Source organism: Haemorhous mexicanus, chromosome 19 (genome assembly GCF_027477595.1).
Source record: "Haemorhous mexicanus isolate bHaeMex1 chromosome 19, bHaeMex1.pri, whole genome shotgun sequence".
Lineage (NCBI taxonomy): Eukaryota > Metazoa > Chordata > Aves > Passeriformes > Fringillidae > Haemorhous > Haemorhous mexicanus.
In genome coordinates, this window is record NC_082359.1 from 5,269,217 (window position 1) to 5,293,435 (window position 24,219).

The 24,219-nt window shown below is 41.6% G+C and overlaps 1 protein-coding gene across 1 annotated transcript in view; it reads right to left on the minus strand.

Moving 5' to 3' along the window:
- The window catches only part of MED13L (mediator complex subunit 13L), a 186,665-nt gene that overhangs the window by 46,249 nt on the left and 116,197 nt on the right, over positions 1-24,219 (minus strand). The window contains exon 5 of the mRNA XM_059863897.1: positions 69-214. Coding sequence (XP_059719880.1) covers positions 69-214 — 146 coding nt within the window. The remainder of the gene's footprint in view (positions 1-68; positions 215-24,219) is intronic.

The window sequence follows — 24,219 nt, forward strand, 5'->3', positions numbered from 1 at the left end:
CAATGTGAACAGATAGCAAGTTCTGGAGAATCATGCCCCCAGGGCCGATGTCCCGGGATGCTCGGTACCTTGGAAGGGCGAGGGGGAGGACTGGGCCATCTGGATGTGCTCCTCGGTGATCAGGTAGATGGGCTGGTGCTGGGCGATCTCCACGCTCGTGCACACGTTGCTCTCCCCGTGCAGGAAGAAGGTGAAGGCACACGACAAGTGCTCGCTGCAGGACAGAGGAGACAAAAGGAAACATTTATCGGTGTTAATGGGCTCCGGGAGGGAAATTCAGAGCTCCCAGGCCAGGCACACGCCCTCCTGTTCTGTCCTGAGGCTCACTGCCTGGCCGGGAATCATAAACAGGGGGATCTGTCCCCAGACAAATAACTGATAGTGCTGGCAGCTGTCTCATCGATGTGTTTTCCTACTTGTTTCATTACAAATAAATGAGATTTTAACCAGAATTCAAGCGATAAAATTATGAGTCTTTAGAAATTCTTCAAAGTTCACCCTGTGAGAAATAGCCATTCACTTTCCATAAATTTGGATAGGTTCATTAAACCTTATCAAAAATACAACAGAAGACTGAATAGAGAAAACGTTACAGTGTCAGAAGCAAAGGATCTTCCCCACCGTGTGCTCCCCCACACAATGGAGGTTTTGCCTTTTAACCCTTTAACCCTTCCCAAAATTCTGTCCATCGACTCCTTCACTGTCCACAGGTGGAGTTTACTTTCTCAAATCTTGATTGGAGGTCAGATGTCACCATAGTGACAAGCCAACCCTCCCAGATACCCCAACCCCGGCTGTCCCTTGGTAACAGCTCAGGGAGTAAAAAAACCCTTTTCTTAACCCAAATACATGATATTTGAGTTTTCTTAACCTATGTACATGATATTTGTCCTTAATTGGGAGAGTCAATCATCACATTACTCATCTATCACAACCCCACAACGAGGTTCCAGCTGAAAAGAAACAAAGGAATAGGAAAGATGTTTGCCTAACACCTGAGAATCTTGATTAAAAAAATATAAAAGCACGTGAATACTACAGAAAGTTGTCAACAACGTAAGGTGAACCATGGATTTGCCACTGCTGACCAAATTTAATTTGAAATGAACGGCATTGAAAATGTTTTCACTTCATTCTACCCAAAGAGTGACTCACATCACAGCAAAGTATTTGCTAAAATATTCCTTGCTACAAAGCCACAAGAAAAAAAAAAAAAAACAAAGCACACTTCATGTTTTTAATCCTCATTTTAATCAACTAAAAATGTACAGAGGTGCAGTAGGTGTGCAGAGATTTTTCTGTCCAATTCAAGAGCTGTGTACAGTTTTATGGGTGATGGCTTTGGCACAGGTTCAGCCCCAATGGGACCTGTGTCTTGCACACAGCTCTCACTACGTGCACCAAGAAGAAAAACCAGAGGCAATTACAACCATTTCACTTCAGTGTTTAAGTCAACCAACATCTCTGCTACTGCTGCCAGTTGGTTTTAAACAAAGGCACTGATGGTCTAGAATTGGGAGCTGCTGTAATCTCACTAAATCTCTGAATGATTTCACACCTTGGGCAGAGTAACTTCTCATCCTGTAGCCCAAGTTAGTCTTCTGTGAGCCCCAAATCCTACCACAAGAAGAGTCCAGAAGAAAAAGTTCAGCTGAGAAAAGGTTACTGAAATGACAGGCAACAGGCACACTTTCCTGGTGCTGCCATCCACGATTCTGAAGTACTTTGTAACAATAATTCCACTAAATAAAAGGTTTCATTATGTTTCAATTTTCACAAAGGAAAGAAATTTCACTGTCCTCAGTGATGAAGTGGTAAATGGATCGTTAAGTTACATGGGGGAAGGGAGGGAACAGGACATGGGACAAAATGGGTCAGACTCCAGGAATTTCTATCCTGCCCCAAGAAGAGAAGCAAATCATTTAATGTAATAAAAGCCCCTGAACAGTGGATTTCTGCACATACAAGAAATACAAAATTACAGCAAAGTCCATTCATTTAAACAAAGCCCATTAGTTTCCTTACACAGCGTGAACACCTTTAATATACAGAAGGTTTTAATAAATAAAACCCCCATGAGAAATCTGGTGTAAGATCAAGTGGGGATAATGTCTGCAGAGAGTTCACGTGCAGCAGGTCAGCATTTCCAAAGCAGAGAGCAAAACTGGGTTTTAGCTTCTGTCTTTAGGATACACACAGAAACACTCTGGATTCTGCAAGCTTCCTACAGGATTTAACTGTGGGTCTTGCTTGGCTGCTATTGAACTGAAGGGAAAAAACTGGGACCATCCAGGGACCCTCTCAAGTGTCTTGCAAAGTGCTCTGGCATGAACGAATCATGTGAAATCTTATGTAACACTCACATCTACCTATAAACACTGTGAGGATAAGGAATACACCAAATCAGAGCTTGAAAGCCAAAAGATTCATTTGGGCTTGGAGGCAGGCAATGCACGCCACTAACTTTCACCTGACAATCATCTAACAGCAGAATTAGTAACTGAGATCACAGAATTAGACAGCTTCAGACTAAGAGTACAGACAACTACTTATGGGGGAAAGAGGGGTACAAATACAGTATCAGCCCATTTCTCTTCCCTGAGTGCCAGATTAAGGAATAACAGCAATGAATGTTACTGCTCACGCCCAGCAATAAGAACTTCATCAGTGAAAGATGGATCATTTCTAGCACTGGGCCCAAATTAAACCATGCCCAGCACTAGGAAGAGTACAACAAAGCTCTCTCAGCCCAGCAGTGCTTTCCTTCAGAGCAGAGCTGGTGGAGCTGCTGGCACAAGTCCCCCTGCCCAGCAGGTGCAGCTCCAGCCAGACCCTGTGTCCTGCTGCCCTCCCTGACTCCGTGTTCAGACTGATTTTTTATTTTATTTACATTTATTTCAACCCAGTTCAAAAAGTGAAGTTGACAGGCTTTTGAGAAGCCACTCCACTATCTCTGCAGGTTTTTAATCAGTCTCATTTCTGTACTCTTTTCTGACCAGATGATAAAACTATCAGCAACCACCAGGAAGGCACATGAAATGGCTTCCAAATGATCTCCCTGCTCCTCAGAGTCTGTTGGAACACCTCGAGCTGCCAGCTCAGGACAAGTACAATAATACAAATGTTGCTAATCTTGCACAGCTGTGCTATACATTCACTTTGCACACACTAAGAAATTACACCAGGAACAAAGGGCAGTTAGAGGCATAGTTTGACACCTCTGGCTCTGTTAATAATAAATTTACTTTATACCTTTAAATTTGAGCCTGTTTTGCCCTTCAAGTGTTTTCTCCCAGTCTTTATCTCAACTCATGAACCTGTTTTTTCCCTCTCCTCTGCCCAGCTGTAGCAGAGGACAGTGAGTGAACAGTTTTTGTGGGTACCTGGCATTTCAGCCAGTGCCAAACCACAACAGAGTGCAAATGTGTGCCAGTACTCTGGACACACTACGCAGGAACTCTTTTTTGCAGGTACTTTTTTAGAATCCTTTCTTTCCTTGCTTTCCCAGTGCCTTACAGCTGCCTTGGTTAGGATGTCATCTCCCTCAGTGCAATGTATAGAACATATACAGAATATATGTTATTTTCAACTCTGGCTGCATGAAAGGTGAGGTGGGAAAAATGTTGAGCACTGGTCTGCAGCCAGCAGAACACTTTGGCACACACCTTCAACAATATTTCCACTACCTTCACTGAGACTTGTGTGCTAAAATTAAAACAACTGCTTGAATAAATGGCATCTATTAACAGAAATGCAAAGAAATATCAATGTCAAATAACCTTCTGTAACAAAAGATCTGTGTCCTTTTAAGTATTAGAGGTACTTTTTCTCTGTAATAGAGAAAAATCCAGCCTTCACCTTGGCACCTAATCACCTGCAGCTGACATTATCAGTCTTTCAGGTGTTTCCTCTGGGACCTTAATTACCTCAAATAACTTTTGAGATGTCTAAAAATGTAGCTGAGTACCTTGGCAATGTAATATTTAGGAGTTCCCATAAACTTTATGAATGCCAATTCCTCAGTTACTATAAATGACTTAAAGAAAACAACATTACATTACATTTACTTACATATAAAAAATCAGATGAGGATTATGAAAACCCAACTACATTTAAACTCCACAACATTGGCAGAGAAAGGAGAACAACTCATGGATTCATTTTTTGGCAGGTTTGGATAAATAACCAGTGGAACCTGTTCTGCATTCAAACTCTACATAAAAAAATGCCAAGATACTACAATTCCTAAGAGAGTTTGGAATGTATGTACTAGTGTATATCTTCTATAAAGTTAAACTGTCCCACAGATTTCAAAATATACCACAAATGTGGAAATCAAACTGCCAGCAACAATTACTTTGAGATTTGGGGAAGAAGATGCTACAAAAAAACTAATTGAACACAACTGATTCTTTTTCTTATTAGAAGGATATTAAAACAATAGTTTTATGGTATGAATTTTATGATTGTTATTTTAAGGACTTGAAACCATTCCCTGAAAACCCCTTGCTGCCGTGCAGTGCACAGTGTCTAAGCTTGCTTTGTCCCAAACACAGCAACCTTGTGACACATCTGGAAAGTGTAGTTGGGAGCCAGATGACTGGACTGACACTAAAGGTTCCTTAGAAAAACAGAATGAAAATTTAAGAATCCTATATTTGTACATATCCACCCTATTTTCAGGGCTGAGCATTTTTTAAATATTTATTTCTCCACAGAGGAGCTAGAGCTGCCATGCTCTGCCCTCCAGGCTGCAGACAAGCTCTTGTTTCTCCTTTACCTTGTAAGCAATTGTCCACAAAGCCACCAACTTTGTAGGTTTAATTGCATTTTCTGACCAATAAATTGTACAGCTGCTTTAATTCTCCTCAAAGTTAAGACTGGGATCTGAAAGCCCTCAAATCAGTTACCCCAAAATAGCTTAATCAAGTCTGATGTCAGAAAAGAGGCAGCAGCAAGGCACAGGCATTAGGAAAACTGTCAAATCACTTGTTTGATGTGGACTACAAAAAAGAGGGCATCAAAAGGCAAATTTGAAACAGAAGAGTAAGTGAGAACAAAATAAAATACTTTCCTTAAAGCTGCTAAAGCAACAAGACAGGACCAGGCCACAGTGGGGTTTGGGCAGGAGATGGCAGCACCTGGACACCCCTACAGCCAGTAACACTTCAATGCCTCAGTAAGTTAACAGTCCAGTTTGTAAATCACCTCTTCTTAAATCTTCTGGAAATAAATATCCCCAGAGAAGCCTGAACTTGAACAAGCTCCCACTAAGGGAGAAGAAGAAAGGCTGCCTGCTTTGATTGGAGAGAAGGCAGAGCCTCAGTCCCAGTGCAGAGTGGCTTTAAATGTGCCTGTGCCCAGTCAGGCACTCCCCTTAGCTGAGGGCAGGGATGCATCCCAGAGCACCCAGATCCTCCAGGACACACCATGGTCCAGGCAGGAGCTCCAGGGCCCTGCCAGGCCTCTGTGGTAGCAGAGAAAGCTTCTTCACACACACCCACAGAGCAGAGGAGCACCTGGTGCAGCAAACAAAAAGGCCAGGCCTTAGGGGAAATCCCACATTCAAAACCACAACTAAAGCTAAAAGGAAAGCATTTCCAGGCATGAGACAATTCCAGAGTTTTCTGGACACCACAGCCTCCCAAGAGCACCCAGCCCCCATTTCTGCACCAGCATGGGACCCCCAGAGCCAGGTTCTCTCTGCTGGGGCCCCAGACACAGATCTGCATTGAAATATGGAAACACCAACCTGGAGACTGCTTGGGACTCTGTCACTCCACACATCAATTCCTGGGAAGCAAGGACTCCCTGCCCCACTGGATCCAGAATTCCCTGTGTGCTGGAGCCAGAACAGGGCTGGACACTGCCCAGAAGCTGGAGCTTGTCCCAAGGCTAATGAACACCCAGCTGAAAACAACTGGGCAATTATTTCACTGAATCACAGCACCTGAAACAACTTTTCTTCAGGTGAACACACTGCTGGCTCATGAACAAGGGAAACTGATGTCTGGTTATACATCTCTACCCAAAGTCACTTGTTTTTGTATGGCACAGAATAAGAATACAGGAGGCCAAGCTGCAGATTAAATCATATTGCTTTGGCAATGACTCCTTGTCTCTTGATTTTATTATCTCTTTCTCTTCCCAGCTCAAAAGAAATAAAAAGAGCAGAGAACAGAACATCAGTTCCCAGAACTACCAGATCTTTAATAATGGTATCTATAAGTCCATTTGTTGTCTCACATATTTGGTTGGATTTTTAAACAAGTATGAGATGCACAGACAGAAACTTTATATACATCTGAATTGCCTTTAATGTTTTTCCAGTAGGGAAGTAAAGCACTAAGATAACAGTTTCACAATGCAGCAAGCATTTAGATAACATTATCTAAACACTTGCTGTGTTACAGATTTATTGTCTCAACACTGCCTCAGTTGTCACCAGCAAAGCCCTTGCCAAGGCCAACAGACACCTCCCTAACAGGATTCCCTCCCTGATCCCACCTCCAGCAGGCTCCCACCCTCCCCTGTGAATAAATGTATGCACAGGGTGAGCTGCCAGCCTGGGGGACACAGGGGGTTATTCCTCCAATGCATCCATCAATCTGCAGGGTAAGAACAGCAGTACCTGCACGAGTCCTGGGGAAATGCTGCACATCCCATCAGCCCATTCTGAGCAGCAATTCCATGGCAGGATCACTTGGAACAAGACCCACCCCAAGTCTGTGCTGGAGGCAAGGTCACGTCCAGCGTCCATAACCTTCAATGGGAACACAGCACAAACTGCTGCCATTCCCTGCCCTGGCTTATCCCGATGTCTCAGGCTGGGAGAGCTCCAGGTTTGGGTTTTTTGGAGATGCAGAACAGCAGAACAGGTTTGGCTGTGAGTAAATACCACAGTGCCAGTGCTCCTGCTGGGAGTTAGCACCACAGGGAAGCAGAGCTTTGCCCACAGGTCCTGCAGGGAGGAACAGGTTCTGCAGCAACAGCCATCCCATGCTTGCCCAGGAAACTACGCACAGAAATAAGCATGTTTTTATGTATTGAAAAAGTGTTCAATATTTGGTCTCCTGGATCTCTGAAATAAAATTCCTGCAGTGAAATCCCAGTGAACATTCCTCCCTTGGCAGAGGGATGGTGAGGGATGCAGTCAGGACTGTACCACACCATGTAGCTCAAGGCACTGAGGATTACTGAGTCCATTATTTGTTACATTTGTGCCACACTTCAGAGCAGTGCTGATTTAGAACTGCAACTATTTTGAATTATTTAAGATGTCAGTACCAAAAAGTGATTCTGCAAGATATTCATTATGAATTAAAACTCATTGTGATGAGACTCTGGATCCCGCCCTATTTAGAAAACACAGGAGTTGCTGTGACCATATTTCTACTGTACTACAGGATATAGACTTTAAAATACTATATAAATGCATACCAAGAAAGAAACATGGAGGTTATTAAAGTTATTTTCAGGTTAATGCCAAAACAAACACATATTTTTTACTGGAATTCTGAGCTTTTTAAGATATATGTCCTTAGGAATCAGGAACTTGCTCATATCTGTACCAGCATTAGCAGGTATTCTAAAAACAGTAGTACCAGCTGGTGAAAACTACAAAATGGATTATAATTAACTAGAAGATTGTCAGAATGAATGCAATATTTCTTGCTTTAGCATACTCAAAAAACCAACACATCAGGAAAAACTGCACATAAAGCTTCTAAAATCCCTGCTGTTATAACCCTCCTGCCATCTCTCTCTGTCTGAAGCGCTGTGTTTCCATGCAGGGTCTGAAATGGGTCCTTTGGAAAATTAATTTCCATGAGAGATCTGATACCCTTTCAAACAAGAATGCAGGCAGATAAGCTCATATATTCAATGTGCCCCATAAGTCATTCATGGCACATGAGTAACTTATATGTTAGTTATATGTGGAATCTCCCCAAAAACCCTCTTTTTGTGCTATTAGTCTCAGAATTTCTTAAATACCATCCAGGCCTCAGAACTGTCATGAGCAGTTGTGCTCTGGAGATCAGGACTGAAAAAATCCTTTTGAATATTAATAACCCCAAACTCCAGCACGAGCCTGACGAGCGCTGATGGAGGTTCGCCAACCAACTATTGCCTTTTTTTTTTCAGCCTAAGGCATAAACTGACCTTTCCTTAACAGCTCAGCCCTGCAAAGTTTAAATGCTGGGTTCTCTTAAATTGAAGCTTTCTGTGGCAGTTTTATCTCAGATAACACAGCTATCAGTTACTCTGGATCACAACTCCAGCTGGATGGCTGACTGGCACAGTCAAAATTATTTGTCTGTGGGTCACAGACCCAAACAGAGCTGAAGCTTTGGAAAAAGGCTTCCCTCTACCCCTCATAAAGGGGTAAAAATGTTATCCTTTCTACTAAGGTTTGTGTTGCACACTAGACATCAGTGGGCAGTTAACTTTCTCCAAATGAAGCCAGCCCAGTTTTCAGTCTCACACCTGAATTGCAGGAGTTGTGTGTGAAGTCAGTGATGAAACCATGTTCAGCAGAGAAACAAAAAGAGTATTTAACACTCAGGTATGGGGAAGTGTTTATGTTGGGAGCTTCATTTTCAGAAATTAATGTTGCTCTAGGAGTAAAGCCACAAGTCATCAGTGATCCCTTAGTAATTGCTTCAGATAATTCCTTACTTTAATATGCCCTTGTAGCACGGATTCACTCAAAGCCACAGCTAAGTTTCTCACCAATATCTGCTCTGTGCTCTACTGGATTTAAAACTGCACATTTAAGAAGAGCATCAACATGGAATACCACAGAAATTTATCTGTAACAAATTATCAAAAATTACCTACATTCTGTCTTGATTTATATCACAATTAGCTCTGAAAGCTAGAAATTTAATGCATCTGATAGTCTGCTTTGGCTTGAAATGGCTTTGATCTCAACAGCCATTTGTCAGAAATGACTACTCTGAAACCCCTGTAACCTGAATGAACACTGTGATGTGGATAAGCACTGCTGTGTGTTTTACAGGGCTACTCTGTTATTATGGAGGCAGAGTCTGAAAGGTCACGTTATCTGTTTATGTAACACACGTGGTGTTCTTACAAATAACAGCTCTGAGTTCTTCAGAAACCAAACATTCCCACACTGGGATCACCAAGCTGCAACAACCGCCCAGTGCTCTGCAGACCAGGCTAGGGAGACCTAAAAAAATTTAAAATATGGGAACAAAACCAGCCGTCAATGCTCTACAAGAACCTTGACTAGCAGGTATGAGGTACAAGGGGAAATAACATGTGAATATCACATCATTCTCAGACTGCTCCCAGCATGGGGAAGAAAGTGAAGCAGCCACTGACACTTACTTTTGCTTGCACCACATGTTTAAATTAGGGAGGGGTTGTGTGAAGCTTTAAAATTATTTTATCCAAAGTCTTTCAAGATAATCAGGTCTACACATATCCTAAAAATGAAGCTCAAAAATAATGGAAAATTACATGCCATAAAAGAAAAGATACATGTTTCTTACAAGCAAAGAGCTAATTTTCTCCCAAGCAGCCAGGCTTCTCTCCCTGCTTTGTAAGTTAAGCAGCACTGGCACGGTAACAGTGCCCAGTAATTCACAAGTTAACAGACACCACAATTCATTTGCTCTCTCCCAATTTAAATTCCTGCAGTCTCAGTCACAGGGATGCTCTCCAGACATGCACACAGGCTCTGTCACCAGAGCCAGAGCCCAACCAGGGTGCGTCCTGCCCACGTCTGAGCTATAGAAATAAAGCCCAGCCCATCCGAGGCTCCTCCTCTGCTCTGCAGGGCCAGCACTGCCTTGTTTTTCCTGCCTGCGAATGTAGGTTAATGCACCCTTCTCCCCTTCACCCCATGGAGGCTGAGCTATTATCCAAAGCAGCATTATATTAGATTAAGGCCATTCAGAAAAGAGATTCCTGGAAAAAAGACAGCAAACTGAAGGGGAAGAAGGGCCACACATCCATTTCTTGTTTTCATTAAGTTCACTTCATATGAAATTAAATTTATTGGTTTCATTCACAAAGCAAGTATATCGACAGGGGGAACTGTGGTTACCCAGGTTGTTCAACACAGAAATAATAAGAATATTGTTCTCAAAATATCAAAACTATTAATGCAGTTTTGATTTGTGCTGCTTACTGTGGGCTCCCCAAGGGAAAGGGAGAAGTAAAGCATTATATTGTGAATTTTATGTCACAGAGTCACACAACCTTTAAAAAGAAATTCAGACTCTCCAGGCATTAAATCCCTGTACCCACTCTCCAGTGTGGGCAAAGTTCAGTTTTTCTGGCAGGAGAACACCAGCACTGGGAGCTCTCCAGTGAGCAAGCAGCCCTGCTCTCAGATCGTGGGAGCTGGGGACCTTCTGACCATCTCACATCCATTTAGAAGTGGCAACTGGAAACAGGGACTTGTAAGTGCTGCAAGACTTGATCCCCCTCTAAATGAATTTCTTCCCACAAACCAAATCTTCTGATTTCTTTACATGACTATAAATCTATAATAGTAACTCAGGTATTTTCAATTACAGAACACAGAGAGAGGTGAGTCCTGATGGAGAGCTTTAATATTCCCAGGACTCACAGCTGATCCCTTAAATGTGACAGGAAAACAGCACTACTGCAAAATGGAAGGAAATAATGCTCAACTATACCCTGATAAAATTAAACAAAAAACCAAACCCCCTCACCCCCAAATGACAAACAAAGCCAAGAGCCTAAATCTCTCCAGATTACCTCACAGAGCACACCTTGCTCAAGCACCAAGGACTGAGCATAAAATGCCCTTCACACTTCTATGGAAGAGCACAAGGTTTAATGAGCTACACAGAACGGAGACAAAGTTTTAAGAGATCTGAACCTCATTTTACAGCATGGCCTCACAGAAAATTTGTTCTCCTTTGCTGTATGGTGTGTGAAAGAGCCTGCAAAGGCTGTAAACACCTCCTAATGCACACTGAAATTTGTGCTGTAAGCCTGCTGCCAGCTGTCCTTTAGGAGGATGGCTGCACAAAATTATTTCACATGCATCCATTATGCAGCATGATCACAATTAATGGAATAAATTTTATGATTCAAAACAAATTAAGCAACATGTAGAAAATTCTGAAACCATGAAAAATGCATTAATTTATTCATTGCCATGCATTTGTGATCTTTCCACTTTTGGAGTACGGTTTAATTGACTAGTTTAGAGACCAATTAATCCCTTTACATTTTAGTCAATCACTGAATCCTCTCCAAATAATTTAGCTCCTACATGCTGCCTCCCATTTGATGTCCCTGGAGAGTGACTGCAGTTGAAACAGGTGGCACACAAATCACATTTAGGAATGGAGAAAGAACTGCACTAGCAGGGACACAAAGCATTAAAGATGCACAATTCAGTCAACCACATTGACTCCCTGATCTCCACTACTCCAGCTCCCAGTCACGTCCTGAATGTTTGGGGGGCTTTAAATGACAATTGCAGGTCACACATAATTATTTTAATTATTGTTACTTTCTAGTCCTCACCTACCTACTGCTCCTCTCTTAATTTTTTTTACAAGGCACATGGAAATAATTCAGTGTCAAAGATAGGGAGAGATGGATTTGTCACCAAGGGATTCATTCCTCAGGTGGGGAACAGAGGTATTGGACACCAAACCAGTAACCTCCAGCATTATAATCTTAAGAGAAGGGAAAAATCCCAACATATTGAGGGTTTTTTTTGCCTATTAAAACCATTCACAATCTCATCAATATTGGAATGGGACAGGACGTTTTATTGTCTCACAAAATAACACCTTAAAAGGCATCAGAACGAAGGCAGTATTTCCCTATTTAAACAATAAAGTGAATCTGAAAATGAGCCAGGGGCTTCACCCCTTCTATAAGGTGCTCAACCAAGAAAAAAAGCTTGAAAAGAAAAATTATTTCAAAGAGCCTAAAAACAGCTCCTGAAACCACATTAAGTTCAAGTAGAAAGGAAAGTATTATTTTTGCACATAAATCCAAAGCTTATTGCATTTTAAACATTTACATAGACACATAATAAACAAATTATCTGAAACCTAAAGAAAGTGTGTTCCAAGAACACAATTAATGAAAAATTATTAGAAGGAAAAATAATTATTCTCATATCAAATGTAAGATTTTGTATTTTCAGTTCCACCAAGTAATCTTATAATATAAATTATTTTCTGCCTCATTTTCTTATTGAATTAAGAACAAGTTTCTGTCAGAAAATGAAAAGAAAAAACCCCAACCCCACCACTGCAGAAAACATTTCTGCAGTGAAAAGTATTTTATAGAAATGCCTGAAATACCAATTCTGTGTCTTGGCAGGACTGAAACTCCACCCAAGTGAGTGAACCAGACAGAGCTCTGGTGGCCAGCACCCACCCACCGTGGGCCACTGACACAGAGTGAGCCCCAGAGAAAGGGAAACCAGGATCTTTATCCATGGCCCACCTCCAGCAGTTCCTGATTTCTCCCTTCTGAGACCTGTGGGAGCTTTGTGCAGGGCTCAGTGGGCTCAGCCCCTGCAAGCCCAGGGCCTGTGCCCTGGCCTGTGCTGCCAGAGTGCTGACTCAGGATCTCTGCCAGGCCAAACAATTCCTGAGGCAGGAATGTGCTGCAGCCCTGCTTTGTGCTCAGTTCTCACCCATGGACACAACACTTCAAACTTTCAGACTTGACCTGTGGTGCTGCCTGTGCTGGTGGCACAGGTTTGTTTGATGTTTAGAATGACTTCAACCCAAACATGGAAATAAAAGAAAAGAAATTGCTCTAAAAGCTGGATTAGCCTATTAATTGCCAGGCAGAAATGACACTGCTCTGCCATGTGTAATGCTGAGCATCAGTGCACAGTGCAAACCCACATACAGACAGCATGCAGGGAAAATCCACACAGCTTGGCCTGATCTTCCCACCAGGCCTCCTCTCAGCAGCCTCAGCACTGGAAGGGAATGTACCCACAAGGAAAAGCTGAGCTCCATGAACTCAGCTTAAAAGGTAAGCAGCCAGGCTTACATGGACTTCACAGTGCTCAAACTGTTCAAGTTCACAAAACTGAGCTCTGACAACCCCTAAAACATCATAATTTCTAACAGGTCACCAAGATTTGGCAGGATTTTCCTCAAGGTCAGACATTCTCTTCAGGCTTTCAATTAAACACTGTTAATTTTTGACTGAATTATAGGGAGAAAGAAAAGCAAATAACCTCTTCCCAATTCTGGTTCTTCCACCCTCAACCTGGTCACTTGACAGGCTGCCAAAATTTCTTGACATTCAAACTCCAGTGTGTGCTACAGCTATGACAGTTACCATCCTATTCCTGAAGGTTCCAGGAACAGAGAAAACACAGGATTTAGCAGTGAACATGGGAGAAGGGAAATGAGTTAGACTGAAATCACAGTGATATCTCTCAGTGTAGTCTGCACCTTCAGGATCCAAACTTTTCCTGTCTAGCCCAGAGAAACAGTCTCACACTACAATTAATAAATGGAACCACAAGAAAAGGAATTTTATATCCATTTCCTCTCCTCTTTTTTACCATCAACAAGAGTCTCTGGTGGCTCTTCAAATGTCTCTGTTTGGCACATCCTCCCCTCTGTGGGGTGGACAACTGTTCTGTGCCACGTGCAGCCTTACCCCGTCCTCAATCTGCTCTCCAGGGAGATCCACCCTGAGCTGCACCCACCTCTGCTCCAAAGGGAAGGCAGCAGAGAGCAGAAAACAGAAATTCTTTGGTAACACTGAATAGCTCTTTTTCACCCCAGGCACCTGAAGACAGGCAGAGTCTTCACAATATTGTGTTTACCTGACCTGTGAAAGAGGAGGTGGCTTCCTTTTGAAAATATTCTGGTAAATGGTGGGACTGGTCACCAGCCTGATCCCTATCAGGAAACACGAGCAGGTTTTTGAGGGTATGAGCACAATAGGCTGCAAAATCTCAGCACTGTTCCCACAGAGATGTCAGGCCTCTGCACACAGGCCTGGCTCAGGCTCCCTTGTTTCAGCACAATCAGCTACTGCAGGGGATACATTGACAATTCCAGAAAAAAGGACCTGTAAATGTGGGTGAGCAGGAGAGCAGAGAGGAAAGTCAGAGCAAAGGTTATTTATAGTGCATTGTCGTTTGTGTGGAATTGGTTGGAAATGCTAAGATTGAAGATGAATGAAGTAAAAAACATGCAAATTATTCCCCTTTTTCCTCAGTACCCAGGCTGCCCACCCAATCTACCCATCAGCAAAACAAAAGCCTTCTTTGTTGATGCTCAGTGACTTATTCAAAACTCCCAGTGTAAAATGAGATGTTTCAGGTGCTGCAGAAAGTCTTGAGAAGCACAGATACCATTATTTACTGGTGGCAGTGGTTACATGACACAAAAAGGTACCACTGATGTCCTTTATTCTGTCTCAAAAAGTTCCCTGACCTCACTGCCCTGGAAACAGCAGAACTGACCTAGGGACATGTCCTCACCAAGAGAATGGCAGCAAGGGCAAGGCCACCCTTGCATTTCATTCCAGAATTGAAGTCTAACATGTAAGAGGAAATTGTTCCCCCAAAAATCCACAGATTTAATAGAAAATGGCCAATATACAACAAGAATGCTTAAAAGTGCCATGAACATCACCCTAAAAGAGTCTTTTCTTAGCCCTGATTTTCTTTTAAATTATTTTTAAAGGACTTAATCAGCAAGAGAAGATTCTCTTAGTAGTCCCCCTGAGAAAAAAATTCTGAATGGATCTGACATTTTCTGGGCAGGCAGAAAACACGACCTGTAAAATAGGCTACCAAGTTAAGGAGACACAGAACAAAGGAAAATACTAAGCTTGTAAAATATGTTTCTTTTTAGAGAGGTGAAAATCAAGATCCTTATTCTGGAAAGTGGAGTACAGCAGTTTTGTTTGTGGGGGTTTGCTGCGTTTGGGTGTTTTTGAGGTATAAGTACTGTGAATGTAGATTCAGAGTAAGTCAAGTGTTTGCTGCAAAGAAAATCACAGGAGTGCTTTACAGCCAAGAGCAGGGAACGTGTCATGAGCTATAAAGGATCTGCTGCACTCCTGCTGGGAACTCGGCTTGTTTCACACACCATTCCTACAGTTACATCTTATTTTGTTACTCCCTCAAAGAACAGACTGCAGAAAGCACATCCCTGGGAACTGCACCTTCCTCTCCGGCAGAGAAGACAAAATAAACAATCCCACTGTAGCACCTCTTGTGTCACTGATGGAATTGCCTGTTTGTATTTTAACCAGCACTGGCATAACAGAAATTAAAACTGCTCATAAATAACAACGTAAGCCAAACAATAGTGCAAACAAAAGGTTTTGAATGTCTTAATTCAATATTTAGCAATGAAAAACTTATCACATACCTACACAGAGCAGAGAAATGCTACTTCCAAATTATAAGTACTTTGCAACTTCCTATATACAGCAATAAATCCACATAATGGAAACATGAGGAAAAATACTACTGCTCCTGGATGAGAGAAGCTAGAAACAAATCAGTTTAAAGAAAGCACCTGAACAACTGGCTTAAAAAATGTTTTCTAAGAAACAACACATCCTCTTTCAGCAAAGAAAAAAAATGAAGGCTCTGACATTATTCTACATTCAACAAAATGACTGCAAATTAGGAGTCACAAAGGTAAAACAAAAACAAGACTCTAAAATTTGTCATTAAGATGCTACAGTAAGTGATCAAGCAAAATGCCCAAATGGAAGAAAATGGTTTTTTGTACCCTCTCATCCTGTTTTCAAGCACAAAATCCAACAGCAGATGTGGGAAATCGCTCTTTAGATACATCCACAGAGTTACATTCATGCTGTCTAACTGCAGCAAGGCAGAGATAATGGCATTGGGGCAGGAAACACTTTAGGATGTGGCCAACACTGCAGACAGGAACACAGACAAGCAATGAACAGCCTCCCACAGGGTTTTGCTTCAGCCTGGTTCCCACTGCAGCACTGGCTGGCAATGCTGACCAGCTGACAAGGCACAGGTGTCACCTCTCAGGTGTCTGTGCTCTTGGCACTTACAGGAGACAAACATTAGCCCAACCCAAAAAATACATAAAAATCTGTTCCTTCATTAGTTTTCACTGGAGCAGGACTCCACGAGAATCAAATTCCTACCCATGGAAGAGATAAGGCTGAGTACATGAATGAATGAACTCAAAGAATTCCAGCAAAAACAGAGGACTGGCACTTTAATGAGAGAAACGAGAGCCTTGAAGGGCAGGCTGGATGATTAAAAGGCTGGAGCTGGGAAAGGAAATTTATTTATATTCTCATCTCATCAATGTAACTTCTGGTCAAATATAACCACTTAGACTTAAGTACACAACTCCATCTGCATTTCTCAGTGAAATGAAGTTTAATAAGCAACTTCATAAAGTCCACAGAGAAGTCAAATGAAGCAAAAACAAACCAAGGAGCAGAACATTTATGATCTGGAGGAAGCAAAAGATCACACACCATGTCCCAAGTGCAAACGAGCAGAAGCAGCAATGCAGCAGCTTGAAGTTATTAAATGTTACAGTGCTTCAATCATCAGCAACAGGATTAGACAAGAATCACTCAAACTTCAAAAAGAAAGGAAGGCCCCCATGCCCAACACAACCCCCCAGCCCCACAGCTACATTAATCAGAGGCATGAGGGATTTCACAGCCTCTTGGTACTCCAGTGGCCTAAAGATCCAAGGACCTACATTTCTGATGCATGCTGTGAACTACATCTTCCCTCTTTCACACACTAGGACATTTTTAAGATGGGCTTTCAGAAGAAAGAACACAGTCCTTATGTAAAAATTAAGTGTAAAGTTATCATTCATTAACATTAAAACCCATCAAGTGAGAGGTTTTGTCACACTGGCCAATAATCCCTAAGTGACAGAAGCTGTGAACATTTCCTATTCAGCCAGCCAGCAATTTGCAGCAAGTACCAGCAATGAGACAATTTGTTTCTGTCGGTGCATCTGAATCACACAGAAATTGCTAAGATCACATAAAAGGCTACACTTTTATATTTTACAGAAATGGAACTTTCAACAGGTCTGTGCTAGAGGAAGACCCATTTCCATGATGGAAATGGAATGACGTGTTTGTGACATTACTTTTGTCACACCGTCAGCTTCAAAGGGAGATCTGCATCCAAAATCCAGCAGGACTCTCCTGTTGTTTTACCCCAGCAGGAGTAGGGCATAAATTCTGTAATGGCTGGAAACTGCCAGCTAAATGTGCCATGGATCCTTCTACAAGGAAGTTTGAGTGCATGGTGAAGGAACATGATATTCTTATTTCAATCACACAACCAGTCCTGCACCAAGCTTCCAGGGAAGCTGTTCTTTCTGGGACTCCTAATAATATCCAGAGTGACTTCAGAGATTCACAAGCAGCTCCTCTCATTCCAGACTTCTTGTCACTTCTGACTCATTTCACTGATTTCTTCTTGGGAAAAAAAGCCCCACAAAAACATCAAGAGAACAAATACAATGACCCAGCTTAAGCTGAGATGAGCAGGGAACACTTTGAGAGGCTTTTTAGGTGTAAAAATCCTACCAAAGCACAGCCAGCCCTTGAGAACATTTATTGATGTAAGGAGCAGAGCTCCAACCTGTCTTCTCCTCACAGAGATAATGATGCTGGCAAAAACTCCACTGGGAATTAATCTCTATAACCCAAGAGTTCCCGTCTTCTGGTAATACAGCTTCTCAAGACCTGCTTTAAACTGTTAGAATACAATATTTTTTGCAAATTTAAGCTAGACCAACATCAGACAGGTTTGGTGGTTTTCATTTCTCCATAAATCCCAAGTAGAAAGAGATTTTTCAGTAGTCCTACTTGTTGGGTCACTACAGTCACCATCTGAGGTGGGAAGGGTGAAGTGCTGCTGAAAACAAGACATCTGTCTTAGGTTTTTAAACACCTCATCAGTAAAAATATACATACACTGATCCCACAGAGTACAGGTGAACTGTAAGGATAAATTCAGCCAAGTGAGAAAATACATTTTCTGGATTCCATACAGCTTCATTTTTTCTTAACCAAACAATACCAAGATTCTCAAATTACCTAAAAACAAATGTCTCACGAGAACTTTGCAGTTAACTGTGTTTTTCCTCACAATTTTTCCTTCTATAACATAAAGGCTGATTATAAGTAGTGCAATAGCAATCTAGCTAGCCCTGAAATTTCCATTTCTAAACCTCTCTCCATAAAGCGGAAAGGATTTCAATTTTCCAGCAGCCATGGGAATTCAGAGGAGCAGGAAGGGGGGGAAATCATTTCAGATAGATGCCAAATTTTATCACACATAGAAGTCTGAATGAAATCTAAATCTAGGAAAGTTATTTAGAAAGAAGACACAGTATGTTTTTGTATAAAACTACAGAGATTTAATATCAAGGTAAGACACTGCCAGCAAATGGCTTTAGCAGGTTCTGTTTTTCTTGTGTTGGGATCAATTCATGAGCTGAGCACAAGGGAAGACTTCCTCCAGGGTTGAAAGGGTAATTTAGTTTCTATGGTCCATTAATTTCTTGGCTTCTTTCCCCAGCCTGCTCATTAGTGTGAAGTGCGGTGACGAGGTTTAGAATATGGAAGTCGAAACAGCACCTACAAAATTTCTTCACACAATGATTGCAAAACATCTATCAGAATCAGCAGAGCTTTGAGATGTTTTGACCTAGAATTCAGACTGGTGGCCTGCACCACTAACCATTTCTACCTTTAAAGATGGCACCGAGTCAGTTAATGACATTATTAATGGCTCCTCACGATTATCCATCAGCGTTTGCTTCAACAGCCTCCAAACAGACAAACTAGTTTTACTTTAGCTGAATTAGTAACAGATGGAGGAGATGCATTACCCTCAATCACAAGGTTAAACAGATAATTATGAAAAAACACCCGCAAGTCTCCGATATTATCTGATCCTATTAATGGTGCAGGCAACGGAGTAACACGGAGCAGAGGAAGCAGGAGAATTATTTAGGTCACTTGAAGAAACAGATTTCTCTCTGATTTCTTTCTTTCCAGAAGCACAGTCTGCAAGTGAAGCAGCCAAATTTGGCAGCATGGAGGCAGATAGAAATCTGGGTGTGAGTTCTAGACTCTCAGGAAAAGCTCCCACTCTGCAGTAGCACTTCTCTGGATTAAACACTAACAGGATTTGATCCTTCCCTTCCAGAGGGCAGGATGAGGAGGTTTATGTTTCATTCTGCTGGCCTGTGTAAGCCAACCCTGCCTTACACCTTTGTATTCTCCATCTGTAATACACAAACAAGTGTCATCCCTTCCCACATGGAATTAAGTGGTTAAGAAAAGTGTAACAACATTAAAGCATAACCAGAAAAAAATTTAGGATTGTTCCTGATGCTATTCCCACCCTGTACTTCAGGGCAAGTTTGTTAAATTTCTTTTTGAAACCTGCAGTAAAAAAAGGTAAAACTCATAAAATAATAATTCTTTTATTAGAGCCCACCTTAAATCTCAATATTTAAAGCAGATTCTCAGCAGAATAAAGGAGAAGTTTGAGTAAAAGCAGACACACATTAAAAAAAGTTGAATTCAACCACTTCCTAGGGCTTGGCTGCTTCACTGACAGCACTTGATGAAAGAATATAAACTTCACTAATTCCTGCAACCCAAGGTGCGCTGCAAGATGCACCATTCCTGACTGCAGGCACCTCGGTGGGTGCAAAGCCCACCCCACTCCTGGAGAAAGTGTTCCCTGCTCTGCAATAGAACCCTGCCTGTGCTTTCCTCAGGGGAGGTTTCTGTGACTGCCTGGAGGCCAATCCTGTGTCACTGCTCCACACAACACTTCAGAACACCTGACTGTGGAGAGGCAGATATTAAATAAGAACTCTGCACTGGGATAATTTATTTCTTTGGAAAAGAAGCAGACTAGGTAGTTCCTTTCTTACTTTCAACAAAAAACACCTTCCCAGTATTAAAATAGCCTGGGTAGAACAGCTCAGCTCGCATTTTTGAACCATTAGGGAATGTTTTCCTAATGCTCCTGTTCAAAAACAAAATTTTAATAAAATCTATTAAGATTCTTCAGATGCTACTATCTGTTAAGAAGACTAGGTCAGAGCGAGTAGCAGACAAGAAAAATCTAAATATTGACTTCAAACAATGTTACCTGGCCATAAAATTGACACATAATATTAAGCTTCTAAAAATACAACTAAATATTTGAAGTGCTCCTTGAAATGCAAGCTCTATTGTGTGCACTCTGCCAGCAAAGTAATCCCATGGAATCAATTAGAAAAAAGAAATACAACCGTGAGGAGACCATGGCATTTATAAATATACATACAGAGCTACACACACAGCCATTTCTCAGCAATCTCAAATAATCACCAGGACAAAATCTAAAGTTCATCAGGGGAGTAGGGAGGAAGCAGCAAACTCCCTTCATCCTGTGCGGAAACCCAGCCAAGGTTTTCCATACACACTGTGTACTTTGGAACCTCATGTCATGGTGGGAAGTGTCAAGTGTGCAGAGGTGCATGGCTGGTAGCAGATAAATTAATCCCAAAACCATGTGAATAGAAGTATTTAACACAAGACAGGACAGGAATACACAGTTCCTGTTTCTAAATGTGTTGATACAGCAGGAGGGGTTTTATTAATACCCATTCAGGATTGCTGAAGGGCTTTGCAAGTGGAAAGTCCAGCAGTGAATTAGGCAGCTTAGATGCTGGCTAAGCCCTCCCATCACACAGTCTTCTATCCAAAATATAGCTAACACCTCCCTGAGGATGCAGGCCAAAAGCTGCCCAATTTTAAACAGAGCCATGGTTCCACACTCAGATCAGAAAGTTGGAGGATCCCTGGCAGCAGACTGGGCTGGGAAAATAATCTCTTTGAAGCTGCTCATGAGTTTGGAATGTACGAATGAAGGCTGTACCCTAATTCAGCCAGACAGGGAAGGCAGGACATAGCTTTAAACAATCATGTGCTTACAACGGCCTCACTGGAATGTGATAGTCTGAAATTATGTGCAGCTCAAGTGTTTTTTAAATAAGAACTTGAAGGAATCCAACCACAGGGAGGGAGGCAGAGCACTCTTAAACCAGCAGGCATCACACAACCCTCTGTACCTGATGGTGCAGCTGAGCCACTCAGACTGCAGCTCCCAGCCCTTGCCTTCCCCAGGTCAGAACTCCCTGCACTGCTGGGTGCTGGTGATGCTCCCTGGGAGGAGTTCACCCCCAAAGCCTGGCTCCTGAGCACTGCCTTCCCCAGCTCACTTCACCTGCCATTACTCACAAGGCTTCCCTCAAACCTACAGCAACATTCTTGTATTTCCAAGAAACTCACTTGAAAGACAAAAACTTACACAGTGGTTAAGTATTCCTTTGCTCAACAACTATTAATATTTTAGGACAAGTCTTCTGTTGTGTTTGGGGTTTGTTTGTAGTTGAAAACACCAAGTTTTAGGGTGCACTGGTACAGTCGATCTGTGGTTGGGGTTTTCCAGCCCCAATCTACACAAGCATAATTTAATTTTTCAAACATACCTTAATAAGGTTTTATAAGTAACCCCAACGGAACTGTTGTCATGCAAAATGAACTAAGAGTGAAGTGTTCACCACATATTGATCTTAAAGTGACTCCATTAGGCTTAGGAAATCTAAATTAATTCTAATTACTGTTATTCAGGTTTTTTATAGAAAAAAATCTACAGGAAAAAAATTCATTTATTCAACTACAAAACAGGAAAGAGGCTCTGTATAAGCATTTTGGTTTTTAACTAAAAATATCTGAAAACTATTCTCCTTAACAAAAAATCTAGTTAAAAACAAGAGCAGCAACACGTATCTATCTATAGCAATGATGTAATGTGTGTGCATATGCAGCAAGGATCTACAGGCACAGTCCAGCATCCGTAGGCATCACATTTTTGGACTGCTTTTACAGTTTATTTCAGTATAATGGGCCTCTCAACTAATAAACAAAGCAAAAAAACAAGGGGCAGTTAAAAAGATAATCACATGCAGATATGCCATTTGTATTAAGGCAGATTTTGAATCTCATTTGATCAGAGCCATTCTTTGGAGCATGGAAGGAGCCATCTCCTAGCTAGAAAAGCCATTATCACAGGAAATCCTTTGACTTCACTGACAACACAGATAAAAGCACCTCATCGAGGGTCAGGTTTGCATGGTCAGCAAAAAAGAAAGTAAAACCAGCTTTCCACTCCCCCTTCTCCTGGGAAGGCTGAATATTAGGCTATTAGGTAGTCAGATACATTATTTTATAGCTTGCAAAGCCCTTGGGTAATAAAGAATGAGTGCAACTGCCACAGGCAGCTTTACAGGAAATTGTGTGAAACAATGACAGATGCTCCAGAATTGTTTCGAAACAAGAAAGCCAGGAAGAGCAGTGTGTCAGCTCAGGGGTTTTGCCCACAAACCATATTCTCTAACATGCTGACAGAAACTGTGTGCATAAAATTTGTGCCTGGGATTATGTGCACATGCACACAAACAGCCCCAAAAATGCAGAGCTAAATAATTCTATCCATAATTAAACATTTCAACAAATACGTATTTCTATTGCCACTCTCAGAAACAGGTGGATTAGCCTCACTCATTTAACAAGAATTACTTGAGAAGCTACAAAGGAAAGTAAACAGGAGCGACAAAATTAAAGCTTTCATATTGAACTCCAGTTGGATTTAATATCCTTTACTCACTGAACACAGGACTTACATCACAAACCAACTTCAGAGCTAGATTTTCAAAGCAATTGGTTGCTGTTAGAGGGAAAAGACACCAAGCAGGATCTTGAAGAAACAAATAATGCCCAATTCCCACTGACAGAAACATGAAGTAGGTGCCTAATGGTGCCAGCAAACCCTACAAGCAGCTACCTGCACATTAAATCACAGACATGCTCTTAACTGCCTCCAAACCCAAGATTTTTAACTACAACGTAAAAATCTCTTACAGGTTTTGGAACAGTAGCACAGAGATGATTCTTTCACCCAGCCCAGGTGGCAATCTGCTGCTTTTGGCACAATGACACTGATATTATTTTGCAGTGCCATCTGACTGTTTAATAAATAGGGCTGCTTCTCTGTGATCTCCTGGTTGGTTTGTGTGTGTAACTAACCACATCTTTGTCCTGCTTAATACGTGTTTACATTTCCAGTGTGCTTTTTACTATAAAGTGCTTTAAACGATTTATTTGGTTTAACACGCTACCAACGCAGTATGTAAAAATTCACATGACTGGCTTTTATAGAGACTTTTAGAAAAAGTAATAATATTTAAAAGCTTAACAGTAAAATCACATCAATAAAGTCAGCTGAGTACTTTTTCAAACAAAGCAGTGGAATTCCAGTGCAGGATGCATCCACTAAGAGTAAAGACAGGTGAAATTACTGCAGCATTGCCAGCTGCCTAAGTACTGGACTTCAGGTGTGATTCTCATTGTTTATTAACATTTCCAGAAAATATTGTTATTTTTAAAATACTTTGGTCCACATTATTTCTTCAAATAATCAGTGTCTTCATTTAGAGAATATTGCTGAACCTTCTCAAAAGATCTTGGAAACTCTTGGAAGTGTGAACCAACTGTATCCCAAAGCTCCTGTAACCCAGCACGGTGAGGACAGAACATGCCCTGGCTCCAGAGGTGGTGGAAGTCACTTCTTCCTTGTTTCATCTCTGGAGTTTTACAGCAAGGAAACTGTGTGCTCAGCTTTATTAGAGCAGTTCAGACTAAAACAGGGAGCAAATTGCAAAAATCCACCTCCAAGCAGCAGACAGGTCACACGAGCACGTCAGTGACACAAAGCACACTGCCAGAAAAGCAGAGAGGCATCAGGACAGCCTAAAATAAAGCACTGCTATTTTTAGTTCTTTGTTGCTGTTCATTGCACTGTACCAGAAATAGATTCTAAAATAAGTATGGAGGTTTGGTGGAGACTTTATTGGTCCATCTGTTCTGCAGGAGACTTCGATTTTTCTGTAATACTACACAAATGACAAAGCTGCAGTATGTGAAGATGTCCTTAAATATAAATATGTAATCAAAAGAATTTCCAGGAAAACATACGATAAACCAAAGTCAGTCCAGCCTCAAAACAGTGGTTTGCAGTTTGCAACTTGAGCAAAATAAAACCCCACCAAACTAACACTTTTATTTCAAGATCTCAATTGTGACAGTGTATTGTAAAAG